A 22,964-nucleotide genomic window follows, 5' to 3' on the forward strand; every position below is an offset into this window, starting at 1 on the left:
GACCTGCCTGTCAGCTCTGGCCCCACCCTCCTCACCTCTCCTTACTCTCGCCTGAGAAACTCAGCATTTTCCTTCTGTGACTCCAGGTTAAAGCTTCACCTACCTTCTTTTCCTGTACTGCTTTGGCTTTCTCCACTTCTTCTGTTTCGTCTCTACAGTGCCACCATGAGCTCTAAACTTTGGACAGAGGAGCAGTTCAACTGCCCTGTGTGTCTGGATCTCCCAAATGATCCAGTAACCATCCCCTGTGGGCACAGCTACTGCATGGCCTGCATCAAGGACTACTGGAGCAAAGACGACCCCAAGGGGATCTACAGCTGCCCGCAATGCCGCCAGACCTTCTGCCCAAAGCCGACTTTGTCCAGGAACACCATGCTGGCTGAGGCTGTGGAGCAGCTCCGTAAAGGTGCCAGCAAAAGAGATGTGCGAGAGTCAATGAGAAGTGGCCGTGGGTTCTCCTCCTCAGCATCCAGAGCCAAACCGAAGCTCTCCACTGCTGCGGTGTTGTGTGATATGTGCAAAGGAGAAGAACGGGCTGCTGTGAAGAGCTGCCTGGTGTGTATGAGCTCCTTCTGTGCTGCCCACCTGAAGCCCCATCAGACCAAGAAAAGCCTGAAGCAGCATGAGCTGATTGGACCGACAAGCAATCTGGCTGAGAAGATCTGCACCCAGCACAAGTACCTGCAGGAGTTCTACTGTCGGCAGTGTAAGATCTTTGTCTGCTGGCTGTGCACCAGTGACATGCACAAAGGTCACGAGTGTGTGTCCACTAAGGCTGAACGGATAGAGAAACAGGTAGGCAAACTAAAATATGTTTAATAATAATGCATAATCTTTGCTCCTGTTTCCTGCTTTCTGTGTGATGGTTTCTATTAATGGTGTGGTCCTCTTCCCTTTGTGTTTAAACCTCATTCCTAACTACATTCCTGTCCATTCATAGCGCTCCACCTGCTGATGTTGTCTTCCGTGTCACATGTACACCTGTTTCCTTGTGCTTGTGTTTGCCTTTTGTTTTGATGTCATATGTTTCCTCATGTCTCCATAGAAAGCGCTGTCAGAAATGCAGACGGAGAATCTGCAGAGGCTCAAAGAAAGAGAGCAGGAGCTGAAAGAGCTGAAGAAGGTGATGGATGTAATGCAGGTGGGTTGACAGATTAAACAGCACCATTTATCAAACTGACACCTGGAAACATCACCCAGCTAAGTGTTTGTCCCCATGTCGTGAAGCATTCGACACACAGGGTACATGACGACATGGAGCACGCGCTGTCAGAGCTGCAGCACTCAGTGGAGCGTCTTCAGGAGCTTCTGGAGGAGATTCTGGATCAGGCCGGGCAGGATAAGATGGGCCAGGCTCAGGAGGTGTCTGACAGCTTGGAGGCTGAGATCAAGGAGCTGAGGCGGAGGGATACAGAGATGAAAGACCTGGCGCAATGTGAGGATCACATCTACTACCTGCAGGTAATGGTACACATAACTGTCTCACTAATAGTCTTGACATTTCACTTGAAAGCCAACCAAAGTGCACTTTTCCCTCCAGACTTGTGAGTCCATGTGCAGCCCCTTGGAGTCTGGAGACCTGCCCACTGTAGTCGTCAATCCAGATGCTTCATTTGAGCCAGTCCGGGATGCAATCTTGGACCTCAGGGAGAAAATCGAGGACATGTGCAACCATGAGCTGAGCAAGATCACCAAACAAGGTCTGTCACATGACCTTGTGTGGTTTTTGTTGCATTTTGCTTCCTGCTATCTATTTCACCTTATTTTCTGTTCTTGTTTTCAGTCAACGACACAACAATGTTCACTCTGGGAGACTGTAAGTTTCCATTTCTTTAAGTTAGCATGAAAAGGTTGTACTGCTTTGTCTTTGGGCATTGTTTTCATTAACACTCACTTTTTTTCTGATATAGCCAACCGATCCGGAAGTAAAGGAGGGATTTTTAAACGTGAGTTTACTTTTTTGCATATACCATAATCTCCAAACCATCAAAAACTAACCATTTATTCCTCTGTTTTCTTTAGTGTTTTCTGGTCTTGGTTCTCGCAACACAAACAGCCGTTCTCCAGGTAAGCTCTGCATTTTCAAATCTTGTTTTTAAACCATCTGTTCCATAAAAAGTTGTTGTTATAAATGGTTTATGTTCCATCTCACAGCTTCCGTACCCAGTATCTCAGTTGGATCACGAAGCACAGACAGACGCGGCATTGGTACCACTCTCATTCGTCATATTTATAATAATACAGACTAAAAGTAGTTTGCAGTACTTATTTGGATGAAATCACTTTGATTCCCAGGTGTAGGTCACAAAAGTCCAGATGTGAGGAGTAGAGACACACCAAGAGGTGAGATCTCTTATGTTTTCTCTTTAAGATCCCATAAAATGACCTTTAACCTGTGTAAGTCTGAAGATGCGCGCAGTTAAGTTTTCATGTTTAATTTTTATTTTTTATTTTTTGTTATTTTTTTTGTTTAATTTATGCATTTATTTATTTATTTATTTATTTATTTATTTATTTTTATTTAAAAAAAAGAAAAAAGGGAAAGAAAAAAAATTCTCATCTTTTTTTAAATTTTATTTTTTGTTTATTTTTTGTTTATTTTTTATTTATTTATTTTTTTTTAATGAAAAAAAGAAAAAAGAAAAGAAAAAAAAAGTTCTCATGTTTAAACTGCTTCTTCCTTATAGGAGATAGAGGAAACACAAACTCACCCAGACTCAGAGACAGACTGAGAAGAGGGGAAAGAGAAACTGGTCGGTATCTGATTTCAGGTGACTTCCTGTTGAAATGTGTTAGCTACTTTCCTCACCTTAATTCTCACCTGTCATCCAAAACAGCAAGAGAGAGCAACCACAGGCTGAGTCCAAGACCAAGCCCCAGACCCAGCCCCACTCCAACCCACAGGGAGTCTCTCTGGAGCAGATCCAGTCAGAGCCAGGCGACCCCTCATGCAGCTCCTGCACCGGCTCCCACTCCAGTCCCTGTTACTCCTGCTCCTGCACCAGCTCCTGCTCCTGCACCAGCTCCTGCAGCACCTGCATCAACTGGAGGTATCATTTCTTTCGCTATCCTATGCTGCCACCTTCTGGCAGAAGCATCACAGTGCAGCTTTGTCAAACAAGTCCAGAAAAGACTGGAGGTATGATTTGATTAGTTATCCTATGCTGCCACCTTCTGGCAGAAGCAGCACGGTGCAGCTTTGAGAAACAAGCCCTGAAGAGACTGTAACACTTGTTGCTGTCTGTGTCCTTTCCTCCGAACAGGATCAGGTTTCAGCCGGATGGCTTCCATCAGCAGTTTGTTTCGCTCTCATCGTCGTGGCACAAATCCAGCCACACCTGTGCAGAATGCAGCATCTCCTGGAGGAAACCCATGTGAGACTTTTCCCTCCAGTAAAAAACAAATCTTTACTTTTTTCTGTGTTTCAAGTTGTTAAAGTTTTTGTCTTGTGTTTGCTTAACAGGGGGTATGGCTGCTCTACCTGAAACACCAACAGTTGGTAAGAAATCTGTCCTTATGGTTGTAAAATTAATAAATTTCTTCTTTAACTTGACCGGACGGTTAAATAAATATCTCTTGATCTGACTTTGCTTTCTCCCTGAACAGTTAACCCTGGTCTTTTCTTGGACTCACCAAGTCCTAACACCACAATGCAATCTCCAGCTTTTCCTCTTTGTGAGTTCATGTCACGGAAAAATGTTTGATCAACAAAAGCTGCTCATGAGATGCTTAATTAAACTCTGAGATGTCGTTTGTTATTGTTTTTAGTGAGAGAAATCAGCATTGACAGCATCCAGGCCCCAGAACCGAGGGCCAGGGAGGAGTTTCTGCAGTGTGAGTCTCAGTGTTTGATGAAATGATTTGTCTTAAAAGGTTAAATTGAAGAATGTGTGAGTACTTATCAATGAAACCCTCTTTTCAGATTCTGTGAACTTGACCCTTGACCCCAGCACGGCCCACAGACGGCTGTTACTCTCTGAAGGAGACACCAAAGCCACCCTGCAGAGCTCTGCACAGCCGTACCCTGACACCCCTCAACGCTTCGACGGCTGGACTCAGGTGATGTCACCAAGCCCGCTAAACGCTGAGCGCTGCTACTGGGAAGTGGACTGGAGGGGCCGGGGTTCATCCATTGGCGTGTGCTACGGGGCCCTGAGCAGGAAAGGCTCTGATGCAAGATCCGGACTTGGGTACAACGCTCAATCCTGGACCCTGGAGCTGTCAGACACCTGCTGCTCAGCCATGCATGACAACGAGAAGAAGGATATACCAGTCACCTACTCTCCTCGACTTGGCATCTACCTGGATTTGTCTGCAGGGACGCTGTCGTTCTACAGCGTGGCGGTCAGCATGATGCACCTTCACACATTTCGTGCTAACTTCACCCAGCCGGTGTACGCTGCTTTCGGGGTCGGGAGTGGAGTCGGTGTGGGGCTGGACTTTGCTCTTGGTCAGTTTAGCTCCAGCTCTGACAGCATAAAGATCTGTCCTATGTGAGGGTGATGATGGTCACTGACTGAACTCTTAGATTAGCTTGGTTGCATCTCATTTCTTTATCTACATTTTCACTGCACTTGTTCAAAAAAAAAAGTCTGAAAAATTCCACTTGAACCAATAAACCAGTGCATGAGTCAGAGTCTTTATTTTCCAATGCTTTATTTTAAAAAAGAGGCAGCTGAGTAATAGCCATGAGTTGTTTACAGGGGATCATGATGTTGGAAGGGAGGCACAAAGAATTCACAGGACATCTTTTATTTCCGCCACACAGAAAAGAAACCTGAACCTCCTGCTTTGTTAGAAAACAGTGTTTAAGAAAACAACGATATCTCTCAACTTGAAATGTGTTCACTAACTTTTATTCAAACTTTTGGCTTGATACGAATTCCCTTGTGAAGCAAAAAAGCAATACATACAGAATATTAAAAAAAGGTGCTACATATATTAAAATCTAACGTCAAATGTTACAAGAGGCACACATTAAGCTGAATTAGTCGTTAATGTGTTAGAAATAATAACCTCAAACAGTGGTGTCAGTAAAATTAATGTCTAAATAAAAAAGTGAAAGTGCAATAGCTGAGGATTGATTGGCCAGTGGATGGTATGGCAGCTCTTAAGGTTCAAAGGTCACAGGTGTTTTAGCACAAGCAGGAGCAGCCTTGCATGTTGCTGGATGCTGCCACCTGCTGGCCACTTTTTGAACTTGAGGCAATCGAGACATCAACACATAATAACAAAAAAATACTGAAATTAATGCTTTTATTTGTTCTAACCTAAAAATATCAACTGGCCTCAATAAGATGGCTTCAAATGTCGTGTTTTTCTTCTCCGGCTCCAAAATCGTGTTTTAAACCAACCGCTGAGTGCAACGAATATCCAAACATGGCTTCACAGGAACTCAAATCATTACAGTGCTGGCTTCTACTTAAGGCCTCGAACAATTTAAAACACACAGAGGAAATGACGCCTGCCTTTACCTCCCACAGGTGCATGCTGGGACCTGTAGGCGAGGTTGACGTGTCATGCACACGCTTGCAAGGAAAAAGGGGGCGAAGGCGCACGGCACATGGACGGTCACTGAACATCCGTGTGATAATTCATGACTGTTAAATCATTAGCATATTGATAGTTGCGTGTTAATAGCATGGTCTGACGACAACGTTAGCCTGGCAGTATGCTGTGTACACAGCTAGCACTTAGAGTCCTCTGAGTCCCTTCCCTTGTGGCTGAAATCTTCCTTACAGATGAAACCGTTCTATTTCAGACTAAAGCTTCAGAACAAGCCCTTGACAACAAAACTTGGATGCTCTTCCTGTTTTTCCTTCCACTTTCTTTCTCTTTCATCTAACATACCAAAACCCTCAAACCTCATTCCTCATCTACATCCACAAACCTTCGTACACTTTCATTATCTCCTTTTCTAACATCATCCACCTCAACCCGAGCATCCAGTCTCACAGGATATCTACGTAAGCTAATAAAGATTCATACATGACTCAGAAGGTACCATAACCTGCTCCGAGGCAAACTAAGGCCTCAGTAACTACATCTACTCACAAAGACAACGCCATACCGCTAAAAACAGTCAGTTTAATTCAGTTGTGCTTTAAAATAAAGTCTTTAAAAAGGAGGGATTGTTCTTTCCACAAAAGGCAGGAAAGAGGATGGAGGAAACAGGATGTAAAGAAGGAGGTTCAAGTTCTGGAGTGTGCTCCTCAGCGTTTGGTTGAACTTGAAGGGTAATGAGACAGAGAGCCAAGATGGCGCCGCCGCTCTTTAGGGTTCCCCCAGGGAGGAGTCGGCAGAGCCAGCGTGGTCGGGTGAGGAGGAGGTGTTTGGTTACTGGTCGACTTCCCGGCTCGGGCGCCAATCATCGCAGGGAGGCTCTGATTGCGCCTCAAGCCATCCAATAAGCTCCCCCCGCTCGCCGACACAAAAGTTGAAGAATCCTGGCGTGGCGCTGAGGCGTCCGACTCTGTGCTCTTGAGCACCTTAGTGAGCCCCAGGAGGCGCAGCCTCTCCACAAGGCTGACGCTACCCGAGTCAGCCCTGGCTCTGCCAGGTTTAGGCGACTGGACGAGGCCCGGGCCTTCCTGGTTGGGGCTGGGGAGGTCAGGATGTGGAGCCCGTCCCAGATTCAACCCGTAAACGTCCTGGAGGAACAATTCAGCCGGGCGCGACGCTAGGAAGTTATCAGAGGAGTGTTGGCGGGACTCTGGGGGCACAGGGGAAGGAGTGGGTGAGTGGGAGGGTGAGTTTGGGGGTGTGCTGGGGAGGAGGCGAAAGAGCGGCTGCCTCAGGGTGGGTTTAGGGGATGGGGGCGGGGTGTCAGTGGAGACTTGTGCTGAAATGCCTCTCTCCAGGACCAGCTTGGCCAGGCCGCTTGGGGGCGCGAGGGGGCGACGAGGGGGGAAGCAGTCACCCAGACTTAGTCTGCATGGAGTCACTGGGGTACTGGGACCAGTCCTCATGGAGCTGGGTGTGTTGGCCATGATGGACGACTGCGTGCTGGAAGACACGAAGGGAAACAGCAGGTGAGAAAAGAGCGCTTCATGTGATGCTCTCCTCATGCTCTGAGACACAACTCACCTTGTGGTCACCTGTGTGAGGTCACTGGGGTGCAGGATGCGACAGGTTGTGAAGGTGTAGGTGGAGAAGGTGGAGCTCTGACACTTCCCTGGATTTGGGACTGAAGAGAAGAAAAACAAACTTAAAAAACATCTCAGTAAAAATGAATAAAAGAGTATTTTTATATTTTTGAAGCAGCTTGTACCAGAGGAAGATGTCGTCGTCGTCGATGTTGAAGTGGAGCTCTGTGATTGGACCACTCCTGGAATGGGTTGAGCTGATTGGCTGGATGTCTCAGTCACATGACAAGCTGCAGGGGTCAAGCGGAGGTCAGATCTGACTGAGGAAGAAGATGCAGGCGTCCCAGGTGACAGAAGCGGAACAGGAAGTGGAGACACCAGCTGCTTCCTTTCTCTCCTCTCCTCCGGCGTAGACGTACAGTGAACCTTAAACGTGATCCCTATTTCTTCTTCCTCCTCCTCCTCATCCTTCCCTTGCTCGGCGGCTCCTTTCTCCACACCCTCAATCCTCTTCAGCTCTTCGTCCTCCTCGTCTTCCTCCATGTCAGAGAGGCGGTACACGGCATCCTGTGCTTGCTGGCAGAAACCCTTGGTCACTACGCCAGGGTGGGGGTCGAGGATGGTGGCGAGATGTGGCTTGGCGAGCTGCTGCCAGTGATGGAGCGTCAACGACCCTGAAGAAGAGGCTTAGATTAACATTTTAACTCAATTTTAACTCATTTTAACTTGCTTTCACTTCTAACGTTTTACCTTCCATGGGTTTGACGATCTGGAGCTTCTCCGGCAGGAACGTCTTGAAGACACTGGAGCTGAACGAGAGCTCTGACAGGTTGGAGAAAGACGAGAGCACGCTCCCCATCGGCGAGCTGTACCCGCTGCCCTCTCCTTCTCCGTCTGCACACGCCAGCGCTTGCAGCTTCTTCTCGCGCTCCGCCTGGAAGAACTGACGCTCGCACAGGAAGTTCTGTCGCCGTAGGGACAGGCGGTGGAGCGCTTTGGTTAGATCGTTTCCTCCTGGACATCCAGGCTGACCTAGAGGCACCTCATCACTGCAAAGACAAAAACAGTGATTCCTCTGATCTGAAACAAACATCAGGGTGAATCTTCTTGAACGTACCCCTGATTGGACTGGAAGGGCTGTGCGGTCATCACCAGAGAGCTTTGACCTGAGCCTGGGATTGGAGGCGTGGCCGAGGGCGGGCGTGATGATGAGGCGTTTATGGATCGGACTGTTTGGAAAACTCGCTTCTGAGATACTCTGCAGGAAGAAGATTCAATAAGAGGTGTTTCTTTTCTGTTGATTAATTTAAAAGAAGTTGTTTTGTTACCTTTGGTCCTGAAAGGCGGTCTCCTCCTCAACGCTGAGCTCTCGCCTCATGGTGCCCTCGATCTCTGCAGCCAAGGAGTCCTGAAGAAACACAAAGACACAGTTAAAGTAAATAAAAGAGGCCTTCTCTGTACTGTTTCATCACATTTCAGAGTGCTCCTCTTACCATGGGGTAGAGGCCGTAGGAGAGGTGCCTCCGCATCCCAGCAGAGGGAGTGTTTTTATTGCGCAGCTCTTTGATCTCCTCCTGGGATTCATGGAGCATCTCCACACACTCGGCGTTCCTGTCCGCCAGCTCGTTCAGCTGCAATCACACACAAAACAAGACGCTAAGTGTTTGTTTTCTCACACGCAGCGCCCAATCCAACGAGCATGTGAGGCTCTACCTCTGCTGTGAGCTGTCTCTGAGCCTCTTTGGACGCCTGCAGGTGGATCCTCAGCTCCTCCTTCTCCAGAGCCAGCTGATGGGAAAACAGACAACACTTTCAGGATCACCTCTGGAATCAGGAGGTGATCTGACTCCAGAAGCAGCCATGACTCACCTCTTTTACTCTGTGCTGCAGCTCCACTATCTGTGAAAGCAGCTGAGCGATCTCCTCCTGGTGTTTGAGCAGCTCCTCATTCTTCTGAGACAGTTCGTCGGACAGAGACACCATCTGGGTGTTGGACTCACCTGCAATCAACACACAAACAAACAGAGTTAAAAAAACTTTCTCTGGTGTGAGTTTGAGGTGAGAAAAGCGTGCTTCTGACTCACGGAGCTCCTTGACGCAGTCGCTCACAAGCTGCTGCTCCTTCTCCTCATAAGTGATGGTGTCTCTCTTCAGCTGACACGCCTGGAGAGATGATCAGTTAGTTGTGTTTCTGTATCAAATAGTTCATTTTGTGATCGAACAGGTTGCATACCTCGGACCTCAGCACCAGATTCTCCTCCTCCAGATCCTGCAGCTTGCTCTGCAGAAACTCCAGCTGGCTGAGTGCTGCAGCTGCCGCAGCTGCTCCCACTGGCTGCGGCTGCCGCAGCGGCGTAGAGATACTGGAGTCGGTTTCACTCTCCTCCGAGGCGTTGGCCACCATCCGCAGCAGCTCGTCCTTCTTCCCGAGCTCATGCTGCAGCTGATGAACCTGAGCAGAAGAGAAAAGGAGTGATCCATCTGACGTTCATAAAAGCTTTTGCAAAAAAAACCCCCAATCCTCTACCTGGTCTAGAGCCTGTGCTAGCTGCTCCTCTAAGGCCTCATTGCGTTCTTGCAGCAGGTGGTTCCTCTGCAGCAGCGACTGCCCGATCCTCGCCGCCAACTCCAAGTCTCTATCCCGCTGCACGACACGAAACAAGAGCACAAAGTCAGCCAATCAGATGCTAACTCTTAAATCTATTATGGTTATTTCACCCACCTCAGCCAGAAGATGTGTGACCACTTCCACGTCATTGTAGGTCTTGGTCATCTGCTCCACACGGTCAGCACTGAGAACTGTGCAAAAAAAGCAATCACTTTCAGGACATGAATGCATACATCTGTCATCCATATCTAGTTACATGCATGCAAATTTTTCACAAATTTAAATCAAAAATACCACACCAAACAAACATGAGCACACTTCTTTTGCATGCCACTACTTTAAAAACTGCGTCACTAACAACATGAGAAGCCACCTGCTTGAAATCTGCTCATTTGATGACGCAGCTTCACAACGTGGCGATGTAGTTGTTAGTGGTCTGATTAAAAACCATGCTACAGAGTGGCAGACAGCAGACTTATTCTATCAAAATCCTACATGCAAAAAGGTGAGAGGGGCTGCAAGTCTGACGGTGAATGTGCAGACCGAAGCCCCCCTCCCACAGCGGAGCTAGAGCAGAACAGAGAGAGCAAGAGAGATACCTTTGGAGAGGCTCTGAGAGCCAGGATGGGGATAGGAGGAGGGCTCCAAAGCAAAATACGCTACGGAGAGGGATGAGAGAGAAAAGAAGGGAGAGTTCAGAAGGTGAACAAGCGATTAGCTTGTCTGAGGATGAAGCCAGGAAGGAGGAACAGAGGGAGGAAAGAGAGAAGAGCTGAGGGTGAAAGCAGAGGCTACAATAATTCATTTTCCGACATTAGTTGGTTGAGAATCAGAGGCTCTACACATCAATTAGTTTGGTCCTTTTAGAGCACCTGAGTGGGTGTCACCAGCGCTGCGCTGCTCCCACTTCCACCTGTTTGAAGAAAACAGCATCTCTAATCAATCAGACATTGCCTTTCAGTGAAAACTAGGGATGTTTGGTACCACTTTTTTCAGCCTGATACCAGCACAAGTACTTCTTTTGGGTTCTCACCAATACCGAATACTGATACCACTAATACTTTGATACATAAAATTTCAGTTACAGTTACTCTGCAGTTCAGTCCAAAATACCATGGAATAGAATGGAATAGAACAGAATATTATCTGCTCACAGAAAAAGTGCATTAAATGCAATAGCAATAAAAAAAATAGAATAATAAGAAAAATATAAAATAAGAAATTTGAAGAAATATAGAAAAGTAGAACAATAAAATAAAATAAAATAAAATAAAATAAAATAAAATAAAATAAAATACAATAAATAAAATAAAACAAGAAAAAATAAAATAAAATAAAACAAAACAAAATAAAATACAATACAATAAAATAAAATAAAACAAGAAAAAATAAAATAAAACAAAATAAAATACAATAAAATTAAATAAATAAATGAATAAATAAATAAAAAAAATAAATTAAAGCAAAATAAAATAATAAAATAATAAAATATAATAAGGCTGGTATTGGCCCAATACTGATACCAGTACTCGCCCACCCCTATCAAAAACATCCACCAGGAATCTGGACCACAATACAGCACCATGCTTATAACCCTCAAGTGCAGCAGCTGCTCTCACGAGAGTCCAGTAATCTGAGGCCCTCTCTGACCTCTGGATCTGGACACTGCTCTCCTCTCCACCAACCATCGGCTATAAATAACCTCTGCTCTCACAGAGCTGTCTTTGTCATACACAAGGAAACAGATACAGCACATTGATTTCTGAGTCGGTTTACCTTCAGGGAGGGGTGTGCTGTCGCTGCGAAATACACCCATGCACCGAAGAATAAAGAACGGCTGGTTAAAAAATCTGAAAATGCAGTCACATGCTGCGTAGAATAAACTAGAGTAGGTTGAGTTGGATTGTATAAGACACAGACTGAACTCTGGACGCATTAAACTACATGGTTGCAAAGTCCAGACGGTGATAAACTGTGCACTTTTGATTTGATATGGATTCTCTGCATGACTCGTCACACTGACCTTTTGATTCAGGGCTAACTCTCACTGCAGCTGCGGTCATAACTGTTTATATGGAGTTTTATACAAAGATCAATAAAAGGTAACTGTCAAGTTAGACAGAGTGCTGTTTGCTTGGAGCTCACCTGGTAGACACGCGCCACAGGGACGGAGCCAGGATTTTAGTTCTGGGTTAGCCAAACAAACTTTGGCTAGGTCTTAAGTTACAAAAGTTTGTAGAGCATTAATTTAATTTTTCTGCTTTTTCACCTTTAATTTGCATTTTTTGCATTATAAGCTGTAAGAGCAAGGACATTAACCTTGGGTTAATGAAGCTGGATGTTTCAGAATATTTTTTTTTTCCCAGCAGGCGTAAAAAAACATGGCTCATTTTACAGAGAAAGAGCATCAACAAAAAAAAAACAAAATATGAAGTGATAAAATTTGACCATGCTTTCTTAAAATGATTTAAAGATATAAAAATTATAAGAAAAGTTAAGGGTGGGCCTGGGACCTCTGGGCCCACCCTTAACACCGCCCCTGATGCGCCCCATGCAAGGCAGATACCGCACAAAAGAAGAACTTACATTTAGTTTCCAGGAATAAAATGTCTCAAAAGCTGGCTTATCCTCTGACTAAACTCAATCCCACTTTGACCTTTCACTTTGTGCTGATGAACCCAGCGCTCATATATCACATCACAGAAATCCTGCCAAGTGTGTCAGCATCTGACGCTTCTTCAATTCCACAACATGTCATAAAATGAGACACTGGATACCTAAATGCTTGTATCAACGTTAAGTTATCATCAACTCTGAATTTTGGCTTCACTTTTGTAGCCCTCTCATCCATCATTATATACACACACTTATATTAGTATATGCACACACTCTCTAGGGCAACCGCAGGCATTCTAATAACAAGCTGGTGCACGTGTATCACACCCTATAAATAGGCTGCATCTATTTATCACCACATAAGTGGAGCAAATGCTTCACCCAGTAGGAACATGACACCCAGCCTCCTTTACTGTACCCCATCTGTCACACGTGCAGCTTAAAACAACATATACATAGCGTGTGAGCTCTCGCCTCATACAAAATAATGATGAGCTTCAAATTGTGTGAAGAAGTAACAAACAAAAACAGGAAGTTCCCTTTTTCCAGCTCTTGCATACCACAGTATGTTTGAATGTAAACACACAGGCGTTCATTCAGACTTCCTGACACTTTCTCTTGCATACACACACACTCTGAGTCACAAGCTAACGCCTACCTTCCATCGCAAAGTTATCGTAAACCTCCTCATTGTGGATGTTTAAAACCGGCATGTTTTTGCTCTGCTCTGTCCTGTTCCTCTCTTCACACTCTGGCTTTCAACTCTGCCCGCCCCTTTCCTCCTCTACCTCCTCCTCCTCCTCTTCGTCCTCATCACTCCTCTCTGTCCCGTGACTCTCTGGCTTTGAAATCAAGCACACTTTAACTCCAGGCTTACTGTCTCCTTCTCTTTCCCTCACACACACACACACACAGCTTTCCATGAGTGTGCCAAATAATATCCACGCTAAATCCCTGTGATTTTAACTGAGGATGTTTGAAAATGAATCCCTCACGTGGTTAATGCAGCAGAGTGAGCGCGCACCATCTGCTCCCTGGCTTGACCAATCACAGAAGAGCACACACACAGACACAGATATAATGGAAAAATGTGGAGGGACGTACTCATGTAGCGGAAAGTCTCCTCCGCCAGCATGGGGGAGATGGCGCTGTGCTGGCTGGGGGGTTCATCCGGGGAGCAGCTTGGGGAGACCACCCAGTCTTGGCTGTCTGAGAGGTAGACAGAGCAGGCTGAGCTGGAGCCAAGTGAGCCAGAGCCATAGTGCCTCCCACTACTGCCCAGGCCCTCATCTGTAGAGGACAAGACAAGATGATAATCAAAGGTTGGAATGGTGACTAAAGATGCTTGCATGTGTGTGTAATGCCCTTCCGCTTCAGCAAATATGTGGTTCACTGGGACAGACGCGGCTAACTTTAGCATCAAGCTCTGTTATCCACTCCACCTGTCTCTGTGCTCGACTCCTTCTTCTCCACAGCGCGAGGTTTAGCTTCATACATCCTGGACAGAAAAAGGCCGCCGCTGCTGTCACTGTGACATCACATCCTATTCTTGCAGAGACGGGCGGTGCTTGTGCACACCTTTACCTGCAGAGAGAAGAAATGCATCACTATGACATCTTTGTGGTTGCTGCTACTCTGAGGCCGCCTTCTTCTTTTACAGGGACAAACACTGATTCAGGGGAAGCCAAAAGCTCCGCCCACATCCTGTTGCCTATCTCTGGAGGAATGAGGCAGGAAGCCGGCTCATAAAGAGCTAGGCTTGCTGTCATGTACAGTTTAAAGTCACCTTCTTTTCTTTCCGTCGAGAGGCAACAACCCTGACACCATCTGCATCACTGACCTCACTGCTAAGCCTGCGCAGACATATCATATGCATATTAATCTGAGTGTCTGTGTGTGTTTTTGTGTGTGTGTGTGTGTGTGTGGGTGGTTTTGCCTTTGCAGAGACAATCCTAGAGCAACATTCATCCTCTGCTGCTTACATAATGCTCACTGATGCTGAGGCTGTTTGCTTTGGGAGATTACTGTAATGCACGCAATGCTAACAGCTATGTAGTTTTAGCATGTGGCACACTAACATTTAATGACTTGTATAAGGATTAAAACAGTCCCAGCAGAGCTGGAGGCAACACAATGCACTACGTATTGCAGATATCCAAGGTCGAATTTAAAAGCTACAGGGAGGAGGATTTCTGCATCCATTAGCCTCCTTCATCATCTTCTTCTTCTTCACCCTGATTTAAAATGGCAAGGCTGTTGTTGGCCTGGCACCTGTGAGTCAGCTCATGAGTAATACAGCCCGACAGCTTCTTCTTTCCAACACAGCCCGGCTTTAACTTTAAGAAACAGGAATGTGAGGAAGCTTTGACCGCACTCTGGAAACCACCACTTAATATTGGTGAGAGATTATTGAACTTTATATAAAAGGTGTGGGATCTCAGCACAACAGAGGGATAGTGGCCTGCTTGCATCAGCTGTTTGCAGACTTCATGTCTGAGCTAAGCAGACAGCTGATGCTCTAATCCAATCTGACATACAACAAGTGCAGCAGAATGACTGTCTGTAATATTCTTGTATAAGCCAAGGTCAAACACAGCAAAAACAACCTGAAACCTCACTGTCCCCATTCCTGCTGTATCACAGCATCTGCTAAACATGTGATGCTGAGTGAAACATAGATAACATCACCAAAAACCTCTGACTGGAACATCAGGAGACATTCTTTACCACGGTTCACCTAACAGATGAAAGCTCTGTAGTTTACTGCAGCTTCAAACAATGAAAAGTAACTTGCATATTTTTCCCATTCAAATCTCCATTTGAAAAACTTGCATTTTAAGATGATTTGCTTCTTAGTGAAAGTACAAACTACTAAATCAAAATTTAATTACTGTTAATTATAACTATAACTTCCTTTAAAATTCGGCTTGAACAAATTAAATAAAACAATTATTTTGGGGTCAAGATTCTAAAATAAAAGACGTTAACTGCGTTGAACTCTGGCGGTGACCTTCCACTTTGGCTCCATGTGTGGAATCTATAAATTCCTGTTGTCCACTATTATCTACAACTCATCCGTGGGACATTTAAGTGCCGAATACTCAGAAACCCCCTTGTATGCAGAAATATTTGTAACATTTCAGTAATTATAATGATTTTAGAAATATACGTTGAATTTTGTTAAAAGTCTATTAATAGCTGACAGCGCTTTTGCCAAAAATCAGACAGACTTCTTGTTCAGAAATAATGAAATTTAACTAACTTACAGTGATTAAAAGTTTCCAGCTTTACATATAAACAATATAATATGGGATAGAGAGGAAACAAAGAGGAACAGGGGATGCGTAATTGTGCTACATAACGTTAGCTAACCAATACAGAAGTCTGCTTGGCATGCTCGCTTACAAACAACAACATGAGGTAAATCGTACATTATATGACGAGTTATTTTGAAGTATGTTGTGATAATATTTTTAAATTAAATATTATATAATATTCAGTATGTATTTAGCACAGCGTTTTCCATGCTACCTTGTGATGGGCGAGGATGACAGCTTCCCTGTTGCTCCACAACGCCATCACGAGCCCAAACTGGGAGCATCCCTCACGATTACTGCGTTATAAGTATTTAAGAACATTACTGGTCATTACAGAACTTACCCTTTGTCGATGTACATCCAAAGCATGAGGAGATCGAGTGGTAAACACGGTCCAAGTCAAGCCCTGAACCGAAACCTCTAACAATAGCGGGGGTGGGCGGTCCAGCTGTGTGTCATCATCACGCGACTGTTGCGTGGAGAGGGTAAGTAGCTTCGTTTTATTAGAAGATAGTTCAAAATATTACTAATATCTTACGATAAATCACTCAAGATAGCTTAATTTAGCTTATTTTACGCTTTTTTAGAGGATATCCCTCCTTTAGCGTGCGCTCGAATAACAAATAGTACATTGAGGTGGTTATTGTTGTGCACAATTACATTTACTGTTGTGATCATCGATTGATGACTTCAACCGCCCACACTAACGCTTTAAATACCCCATAAACAAAGAAGGCTGGTCTATCTGTGTATTTCAGCTGCTGATGTATGGTACCCACTGTTTACCATGCTTCATTCATAATTTCCCCTCCGATGCTTACGCAACTGTCTCACACCTGCACGGGGATCCCCGCTTTTGTATCTCATACCATTTCCTCCGATCTCCGATCAGCTGATGCAGCCAGGTAATCTGCAGACGGATGGATGCATGGATGAGTGGCTGAGGTTGGACGCCTGCTTTCTAGTCTAGCTCTCCGTTCCTCCTGCTTCAGTCCCCAGCCGCTGGCCTGTGTGCGGATGAATGCCAAAGCCTGTGATTTTACCATCGAAAGGACTCCATGTCTTTCTTGGTAAGAGTGTCACGCTGCATGGTTTTCTATCTTGACGCCTCTGTGCGTGCCAATTGTGACCTAGGAGGTAGTCACGAATCTGTGGGCTAATCCTGATGCATTTGGGGTAGTGCAGATTCAATCAGACTTATTACAAGTGCATTAACATCATTTCCTGCAAGATATAGATCCACTTTGAATATTTATAACCTTGATTTGTTTTGAGCTTTAAATATCCTGTAGATTGCTCATCAAGTGTTGCTTAAATCTACACTTCTGTGACTCATAAAGATGGGATATTTGTGTTCATAAGGTTTTTGTTTCAGTTACCTGTACCCCCTCTGATCTAGTCATGTATGGAGATATTATCCTGCTCAGTTGGGACACATCAGCTGCCTCTTACTGCCTGTTCTCATCTCTCTCCGCTCACCACTTCCGATAAAAGCTCTCTAAGTGCCCCCACAGCTCACATTCCCGATGCTTGCTTCCCCCCTTCCTCGGCTCCATGTTTCCCTCTCCACTCCTCCCTCCTTCTCCCTCTGGGCATGTCTCACCTGTGCTGTGCTCCTGCCCCCCCTTCCACCAGGACTGTTCCTGCATCTCCCACGCTCAGGTCCAGCCCTTGGACATAGAGGAGCGCTATGAGGACACCAGCCACCAGTTCCTGGTCAGTAGCCGAGACACTGTCAGCATGGAGACAGGGGTCACACTGATGCTCTCCCATCATTCCATCTCTGATCATTTATCATCCGTCTGAAGGTGCTTAACCCTTGACCTTGATAACCATCCTTAAAGGGGCACTGTCAGTTTTATGTGCAAGAGCATTTGGGAATTCACATGCGGCAACAAAATCAAAACTTCCAATTTACATTTTTATTTGTGTACAATTTCAGTGACTAATATATGAGGTCATTTCCCGTTAGTAATGCAGACAAACTGCTGGTACAGTATGGTTTAAATCAATAAAACACATTCAGCCAGTGTGTTTTAAAGCTGCTACAGTCCAATGCTGAAAAAGAACCATACACCGCTCTGTCTCAACAACCTGTCTGCATCACTAAACCTGCAAGCATCCCCCTCACCCCTCGCCTCCCCCACAGAAACATTTCCAAAGAGGCAGTAAGTCGAATCTGAACATGCAGTGTTTTCACTCCTGGTGGGTCCAGACTGAAATATCTGATCAACTCTTGGTTGACATCATGCTAAAGGTTGGAGTTTGAGAGTGTGTTGAATGTGCGTCCCCTGCAGAGCTGTGACGGTTCTGAGTTCACTCTGCAAGGGCCGGCAGGAGGTGATGACATCACAGGACTCTCAGCTGTGCCGGCCCACTACCAGCTGCTGTCTGAGCTGGGTGAGAGCACGACACGGACACTCCGCGCTGACTGTTATACATCATAGACACTCTTACATTTCACTTCCTGTGTGCTTCAGGAAGAGGCTTCAACAACCTGAGCCAGGTGAGCATGGCACGCCACATCCCGAGCGGCCAGCTGGTGGCTGTCAAACAAACCAACCTGGACGAGTGCACAGAGGAGGAGCTGCTGCAGCTCATGGTGAGTTTATTATAGCTACCTCTAATTCCTCCTGCGACTCTTCCTCTGAATGTCTGATGTGTCTTCAACTTAAGAACGAGGTTCTGCTGTCCAGGCTGTTCCGTCACCCCAACCTGCTGACGTCTCGCCTGGTTTTCAGCTCCTGCTGCCAGCTCTGGGTCCTCACACCGCTCATGGGATATGGTCAGCACCTGCAACACCTCTATCATTTTTGTTTTTAAATTAATGTGTCAAGCTCTGATTTGTTGATGTGCTTTGCAGGCTCTGCAGACACTTTACTAAGAACGTACTTCCCAGATGGCATGAGTGAATCCTTGATAGCGTATCTGCTGTACGGCGTCCTGAAAGCGTTGGAATACCTGCACCAAATGGGCTATGTACACAGGTCAGACACACTTCAACAAGTAGAAAAATGTTTAATTTGATGTGAGTTAATCATGTCTGTCCTCTCCTCTCCTCTCAGGGGGGTGAAAGCAAGTCATATCCTTTTGTCAGGAGAGGGGCGTGTCTACCTCTCAGGGCTGCACAGTGTGTATAGCATGATGCGTGAGGGGAAGAGGATGAGGGCCGTGTTTGACATGCCTCACCACAGCCCTGCACTGCTGCCCTGGTTGAGCCCTGAGCTGCTCCGACAGGTCAGGACTTGAAAGACAAACACAAAAACTCAAAATCTTTGACCGTTCAAGCCTGATTTCGATGTTTTCTGTCTGTTTTCTTATTAGGACCTGCATGGTTATGGAGTCAAATCAGATATCTACAGTCTGGGTATCGTGGCGTGTGAGCTTGTCAGTGGCAGGGTGCCTTTCCAGGACATGCCGCCCACTCAGGTATCCAAAAACTTTTCATCCACACTGCTCTGAACATGTTTTTAAAATGTTTGCAAAGCGTGCATTAATAACAAGATCCTCCTCCTCCTAAGATGCTGCTTCAGAAGCTCCGTGGCTCCCACTGCTGCCTCCTAGATGTAGCTCCCTTCCCGCTTGGTGAGCTCGGGGGTCTGAAGGTGTCGCGGTCCGGGGTGGACTCCGGCATAGGGGAGAGCGTGGCGACAGGAAGTCTGACGCACAGCGCCACTGCTCCTCCCACTGACCGGCCTCAGAGCCCGGGTCCTAAAAACCACTCAGCAACCCTGCACAACCTGGTCCAGCTGTGTCTGCAGCAGCAGCCTGAGCGCAGGTACATTAAAGGAGCAGTCTGCTTTTTATTTTTTTGATAGCTTCCTTTAAAAAAAAATGATGCAATTTTTCTCCTGCTTTTGTTTTCTGTAGACCGTCAGCATCTTCACTGTTGACTCACGCCTTCTTCAAGCAGGTGAGTCTCTGAACACTTTGAAATTGATGTCATGCACACATGAGAAATCCCAGTTAAGTGCAGCTTTCGTTGTGTTCCAGGTGAAAAGGCACACCAGAGACTCCTTCCTCAGCCTCATGTACCCAGCAGCACCCCTCACCAGCCCGGAGGACCCTCCCATCTCCTGCCCTCCCACCCCGTCCTGCCATCCTCTCACATCCACCCCCACAGACCCCACTGAGGGCGTGTGGGACTTCTCCTAACCTCCACATACTGACTAGCAAGCCAAACACGAGACAATCAAAGCAGAGCAATGAGGCCAAATTCTACTGTGCTTTTATTTTGTATTCTTCACTCTCTGAGCCTTTTTTAAGTAGTTTTGTAGTGTTTTTTTATATGTTTATTTTATCAATACGAGGGGTTCATTCATGGGTTAGCGACGCAACTGTGAAGAAGCTGGACCGAAAAGCTGCTCTGATCACATGTACGAAGGATAACGTTAATAATAATGGACTTTTAAAGAGACTGAATCATAATCAAGCACTTCCAATGAAGGTAACCATGAGTTCGAAACAGGGCTGTAGGCACTTAGATTTTGTTTTTCAGTGTATTCTTCATGTCTTCAAGTATAACAGTCTAGTATTGCTGCCTACCGTATCAGTTTTGTCCTCTTTTTGGCACATTGTAAACTGAATCTTTTAAAAAAAGTGTGTACAACAGAAGGAATCTCAAGGTACGAGAGTAATGAAGGGTGGATTTTTCTTTGCAAGTGTTGTTTTGTATTCATACTGTGAATAGTGAATACTGAGGTACATGAAAAAATATTAACATGTATGTGCGTCTATAATCATCTCTATTCAAGTTTTCTAGCTTCCAAACTGAAGTCATTCATGAATAATCTTCCAAAATTCTGTAAACTAAAGGAAAGTATGTGCAATATATTTCTCCAATGCTATTAGCAAATAGCCTGTCAGCCTTTTTAAAACATGATATCACATGTTTGCTTGAAACACTATGACAATATACCAACTTCAAAACAAGCACATAAGCAATAGACTTTTGCTTGTATTCATTGTAGTAGGTGGAAATCTGTAGATTAAAACCTCACCCTGCTGTGGTTATCAGTGCTACAACAAGCAACTTTTCTACTGTGCTGTGTGACCACTTATCCAACAATGCCTTTCTGTTTGAATGAAACCTGCATTCTGAATATGGTGATCTATGTGTAACTGTGATTAAGTGTACTGTGTGACAAACATGGTAGCTGTGTATGAGCCTTATATAAACATATTATCCATGGAGTATATGTACATACAAACATTTCATTTCTGACTTTGTGCTGGCCTTGAATCATGTCGTTGTGTGTTATGTTAAAAGTGTGTTATGACTCGCATCCATCACGCACAGTGCAATCTTCATCATATTTTCTGAGTTTTGAAGGATCTAGATTTGAAGAGGCAGCTCAAATCTGAAATAAGGAATACATGAGTGTTTTTTTGTATTCAAAGATATCCAGATAACTGTATACCTGCTTTGAAAAAAAAGGTTAAAGGTGATGTAGCTGTGACACCTCAAGCTTGGTTAATTTTGTACCAATCATAGGTGAATAAACTGGTATGTTATCTGATAATGAGCCCATTCTTTTTTTAAATCAACGTTTGCTGTGTAAGTTATATTTGAACCTACTGCTCATGAAATTGCACCCAAAATAAAGATAAACACTAAAATAAAGGCAGAGACAACTTATCATATTAGATACTTATTGTTTTTCTCCACTAGATGGCAGCAAAACATCAAAACAAACTGAAGGAATCCAGCCCCTAGCAACCCCGAAGCTCCACATCGACAACGTAAAGCGGACAAGCTGTCGCAAACCCGCTGTGTGTTATAACGTCATTGCTGTAACAGTTCAGTTTGCTTTTGGGTTTCTAATGATATTTAACAAAAAGCATAAGTATATGGAACAAAAAATGAAGCTGTAAGCTTTGGCTTGTTGCTTAAGTTGGCGGTGTTGCAGTGCAGGTTTTTGTAACGCGTTGTGTTTCCGGTTATCTTGGCAAAATAAAGCTGCCGAATCAATATCTGCTTCAAATTTAAGTTGTGAATTGCGTTTTTTTAATCAACGCCATTGTATCATTACAATTATGGAGTCTTGTGTGCTTTATTTTTATTATTTTAATTTTAAATTTCTCATTTCCTTTTTTATTTTTTTCAATTAATACAGTTTTTATATACCCTGCCTTACCCAGAAACAATAATTATTGGTCCTAGAGACACATGTGGAAGGTCTGCCATAATATATTAAATAAATGCTCCGTTTTTAAAGCTGATAAAAACTCCCTTTAAAAAAAAGAAACATTATCGAGGCTCTTATTTTGAAGTGAATGCTGCCGTACGTTGACAGGAAGTTGCTCTGCGTGTATTCGTGGGCTTCCTCTCGCCAACTTGACGCATTCACAACAACTCTGGAGACGGCGTCAGTTGACGTCTCGTTAGACAGGTGAGTGATCTAACGTTTATCGACGGACCCCGCACATCTTTTAAGGTACCCCTGAATTCATATCTTCATTCTGGAATATTCGTTACCGGTCGGGCTCGCGAGGACGAGGCGTTTCTGTCACATGAGGAGGAGGAGGAGAGACGAGTGCTGAGAAAAAAAACAGACAAATAGACGTTTTCTGACAGCTAGCTTCTTGTTAGCTTGGTCAGGTAAGGTCGACTGGTAGTGACACTCTTCCTGAGGATACCTGGAGGTGTCGTGGTGCTGTGGCGTGACATTCGAGCCTGTCCCCGGCTTATTTTTAGAGCACACAACAGAAGCAGACATTATTAATGGTGTGTGTTTTGCCGTGGAGTTAACCCACCATTGCCTCAGTCTGTCTGCGCTTGGAGGCAGGGGAGCAGCTCAAAGTGTGTTGGGTATTCTGGCATTGTTAGCAGAGAATAGTTTCGACATTCTTTCTCACTGTGACATGTAATTGTCTGTGTTATTGTCATTGGCAGAGCTTGGATACCCGACGAGGAGACGCAGACGAGAGGCCCTCTGTTGGATACACGCCTCCCCTCTGATATGGAGTAATCCTTGCACATTTTCCTCCTCATCACACCAATTTTTGCAACCTTGAAGGAGTACATCATGACTTTGAGCACTGGACTCCACCAGAAGAGGTTTCGCCCATGACTGGAAACCATGAAGCAGCTAGGGAAGTGACCTAGGTGGACACTACAGCCTGAGGGTGCCCCTCACAGGCACCATGGCATCCAAGGAGAGACTGTATGAAGTCTGGATGCTCTACTGCACTAAGGTATGATGGATCCATGCACACACACTCATACTGAAGCTTCTTTGTGTGAGGGAAATGTCATCAGGTGAAGTCATGGGCAGTGTGATGGCATTTCCTGCATGGCAGAGCTGCTATTCTCTCTTGGCATTTCAGTGTAGGAAG

General features: G+C 45.1%; 4 protein-coding genes across 9 annotated transcripts in view; 3 read left to right on the top strand and 1 right to left on the bottom strand.

Moving 5' to 3' along the window:
• The first annotated feature begins 165 nt into the window (after positions 1–165).
• On the top strand, positions 166–4,497 carry trim25l (tripartite motif containing 25, like). Its single transcript, XM_074664986.1, has 12 exons — positions 166–795; positions 1,046–1,141; positions 1,228–1,461; positions 1,541–1,700; positions 1,784–1,816; positions 1,911–1,946; positions 2,838–3,050; positions 3,264–3,374; positions 3,464–3,499; positions 3,607–3,675; positions 3,769–3,834; positions 3,923–4,497. Exons 1-12 carry the CDS (start codon positions 166–168, stop codon positions 4,495–4,497), a joined length of 2,259 nt encoding a protein of 752 aa, XP_074521087.1.
• A 143-nt stretch (positions 4,498–4,640) lies between these two features.
• On the bottom strand, positions 4,641–16,081 carry trak2 (trafficking protein, kinesin binding 2). Of its 2 annotated transcripts, XM_074664290.1 has the most exons (17): positions 15,970–16,081; positions 13,752–13,893; positions 13,414–13,599; positions 10,293–10,352; positions 9,808–9,884; positions 9,613–9,729; positions 9,319–9,537; positions 9,170–9,248; positions 8,955–9,085; positions 8,799–8,873; positions 8,579–8,716; positions 8,414–8,493; positions 8,203–8,343; positions 7,836–8,134; positions 7,271–7,759; positions 7,087–7,186; positions 4,641–7,005 (listed from the first exon to the last, which is right to left on the bottom strand). In XM_074664290.1, the coding sequence occupies exons 2-17, from the start codon at positions 13,804–13,806 to the stop codon at positions 6,213–6,215; spliced, it is 3,039 nt and encodes a 1,012-aa protein (XP_074520391.1). In that variant the 5' UTR covers positions 13,807–13,893; positions 15,970–16,081; the 3' UTR covers positions 4,641–6,212. The 2 variants fall into 2 exon arrangements, with proteins under 2 accessions (XP_074520391.1, XP_074520392.1); XM_074664291.1 differs by lacking the exon at positions 10,293–10,352.
• stradb (STE20 related adaptor beta) lies at positions 16,035–21,126 on the top strand. 2 transcript variants are annotated; one of them, XM_074664293.1, is made up of 12 exons: positions 16,035–16,111; positions 16,519–16,696; positions 17,262–17,342; positions 17,924–18,026; positions 18,107–18,228; positions 18,303–18,411; positions 18,490–18,613; positions 18,692–18,863; positions 18,951–19,055; positions 19,148–19,404; positions 19,497–19,539; positions 19,620–21,125. In XM_074664293.1, the coding sequence occupies exons 2-12, from the start codon at positions 16,685–16,687 to the stop codon at positions 19,779–19,781; spliced, it is 1,290 nt and encodes a 429-aa protein (XP_074520394.1). In that variant the 5' UTR covers positions 16,035–16,111; positions 16,519–16,684; the 3' UTR covers positions 19,782–21,125. The 2 variants fall into 2 exon arrangements, with proteins under 2 accessions (XP_074520394.1, XP_074520395.1); XM_074664294.1 differs by lacking the exons at positions 16,035–16,111; positions 17,262–17,342 and having other exon boundaries at positions 16,122–16,696; positions 19,620–21,126.
• An 821-nt stretch (positions 21,127–21,947) lies between these two features.
• Positions 21,948–22,964, top strand: part of nbeal1 (neurobeachin-like 1) — a 29,105-nt gene continuing 28,088 nt past the window's right edge. For 3 of the 4 annotated variants that reach the window (XM_074664284.1, XM_074664287.1, XM_074664286.1), the window contains exons 1-2: positions 21,948–22,018; positions 22,522–22,823. In XM_074664284.1, the coding sequence (XP_074520385.1) occupies positions 22,773–22,823 (51 nt within the window). In that variant the 5' untranslated portion in view covers positions 21,948–22,018; positions 22,522–22,772. The other variant, XM_074664285.1, reaches the window with a different exon arrangement.

Source organism: Halichoeres trimaculatus, unplaced genomic scaffold, assembly GCF_033239565.1.
Source record: "Halichoeres trimaculatus isolate MK-OKI-2021-1 unplaced genomic scaffold, fHalTri1.1 fHalTri1_scaffold_24, whole genome shotgun sequence".
In the NCBI taxonomy this organism is placed as follows: Eukaryota; Metazoa; Chordata; class Actinopteri; order Labriformes; family Labridae; genus Halichoeres; species Halichoeres trimaculatus.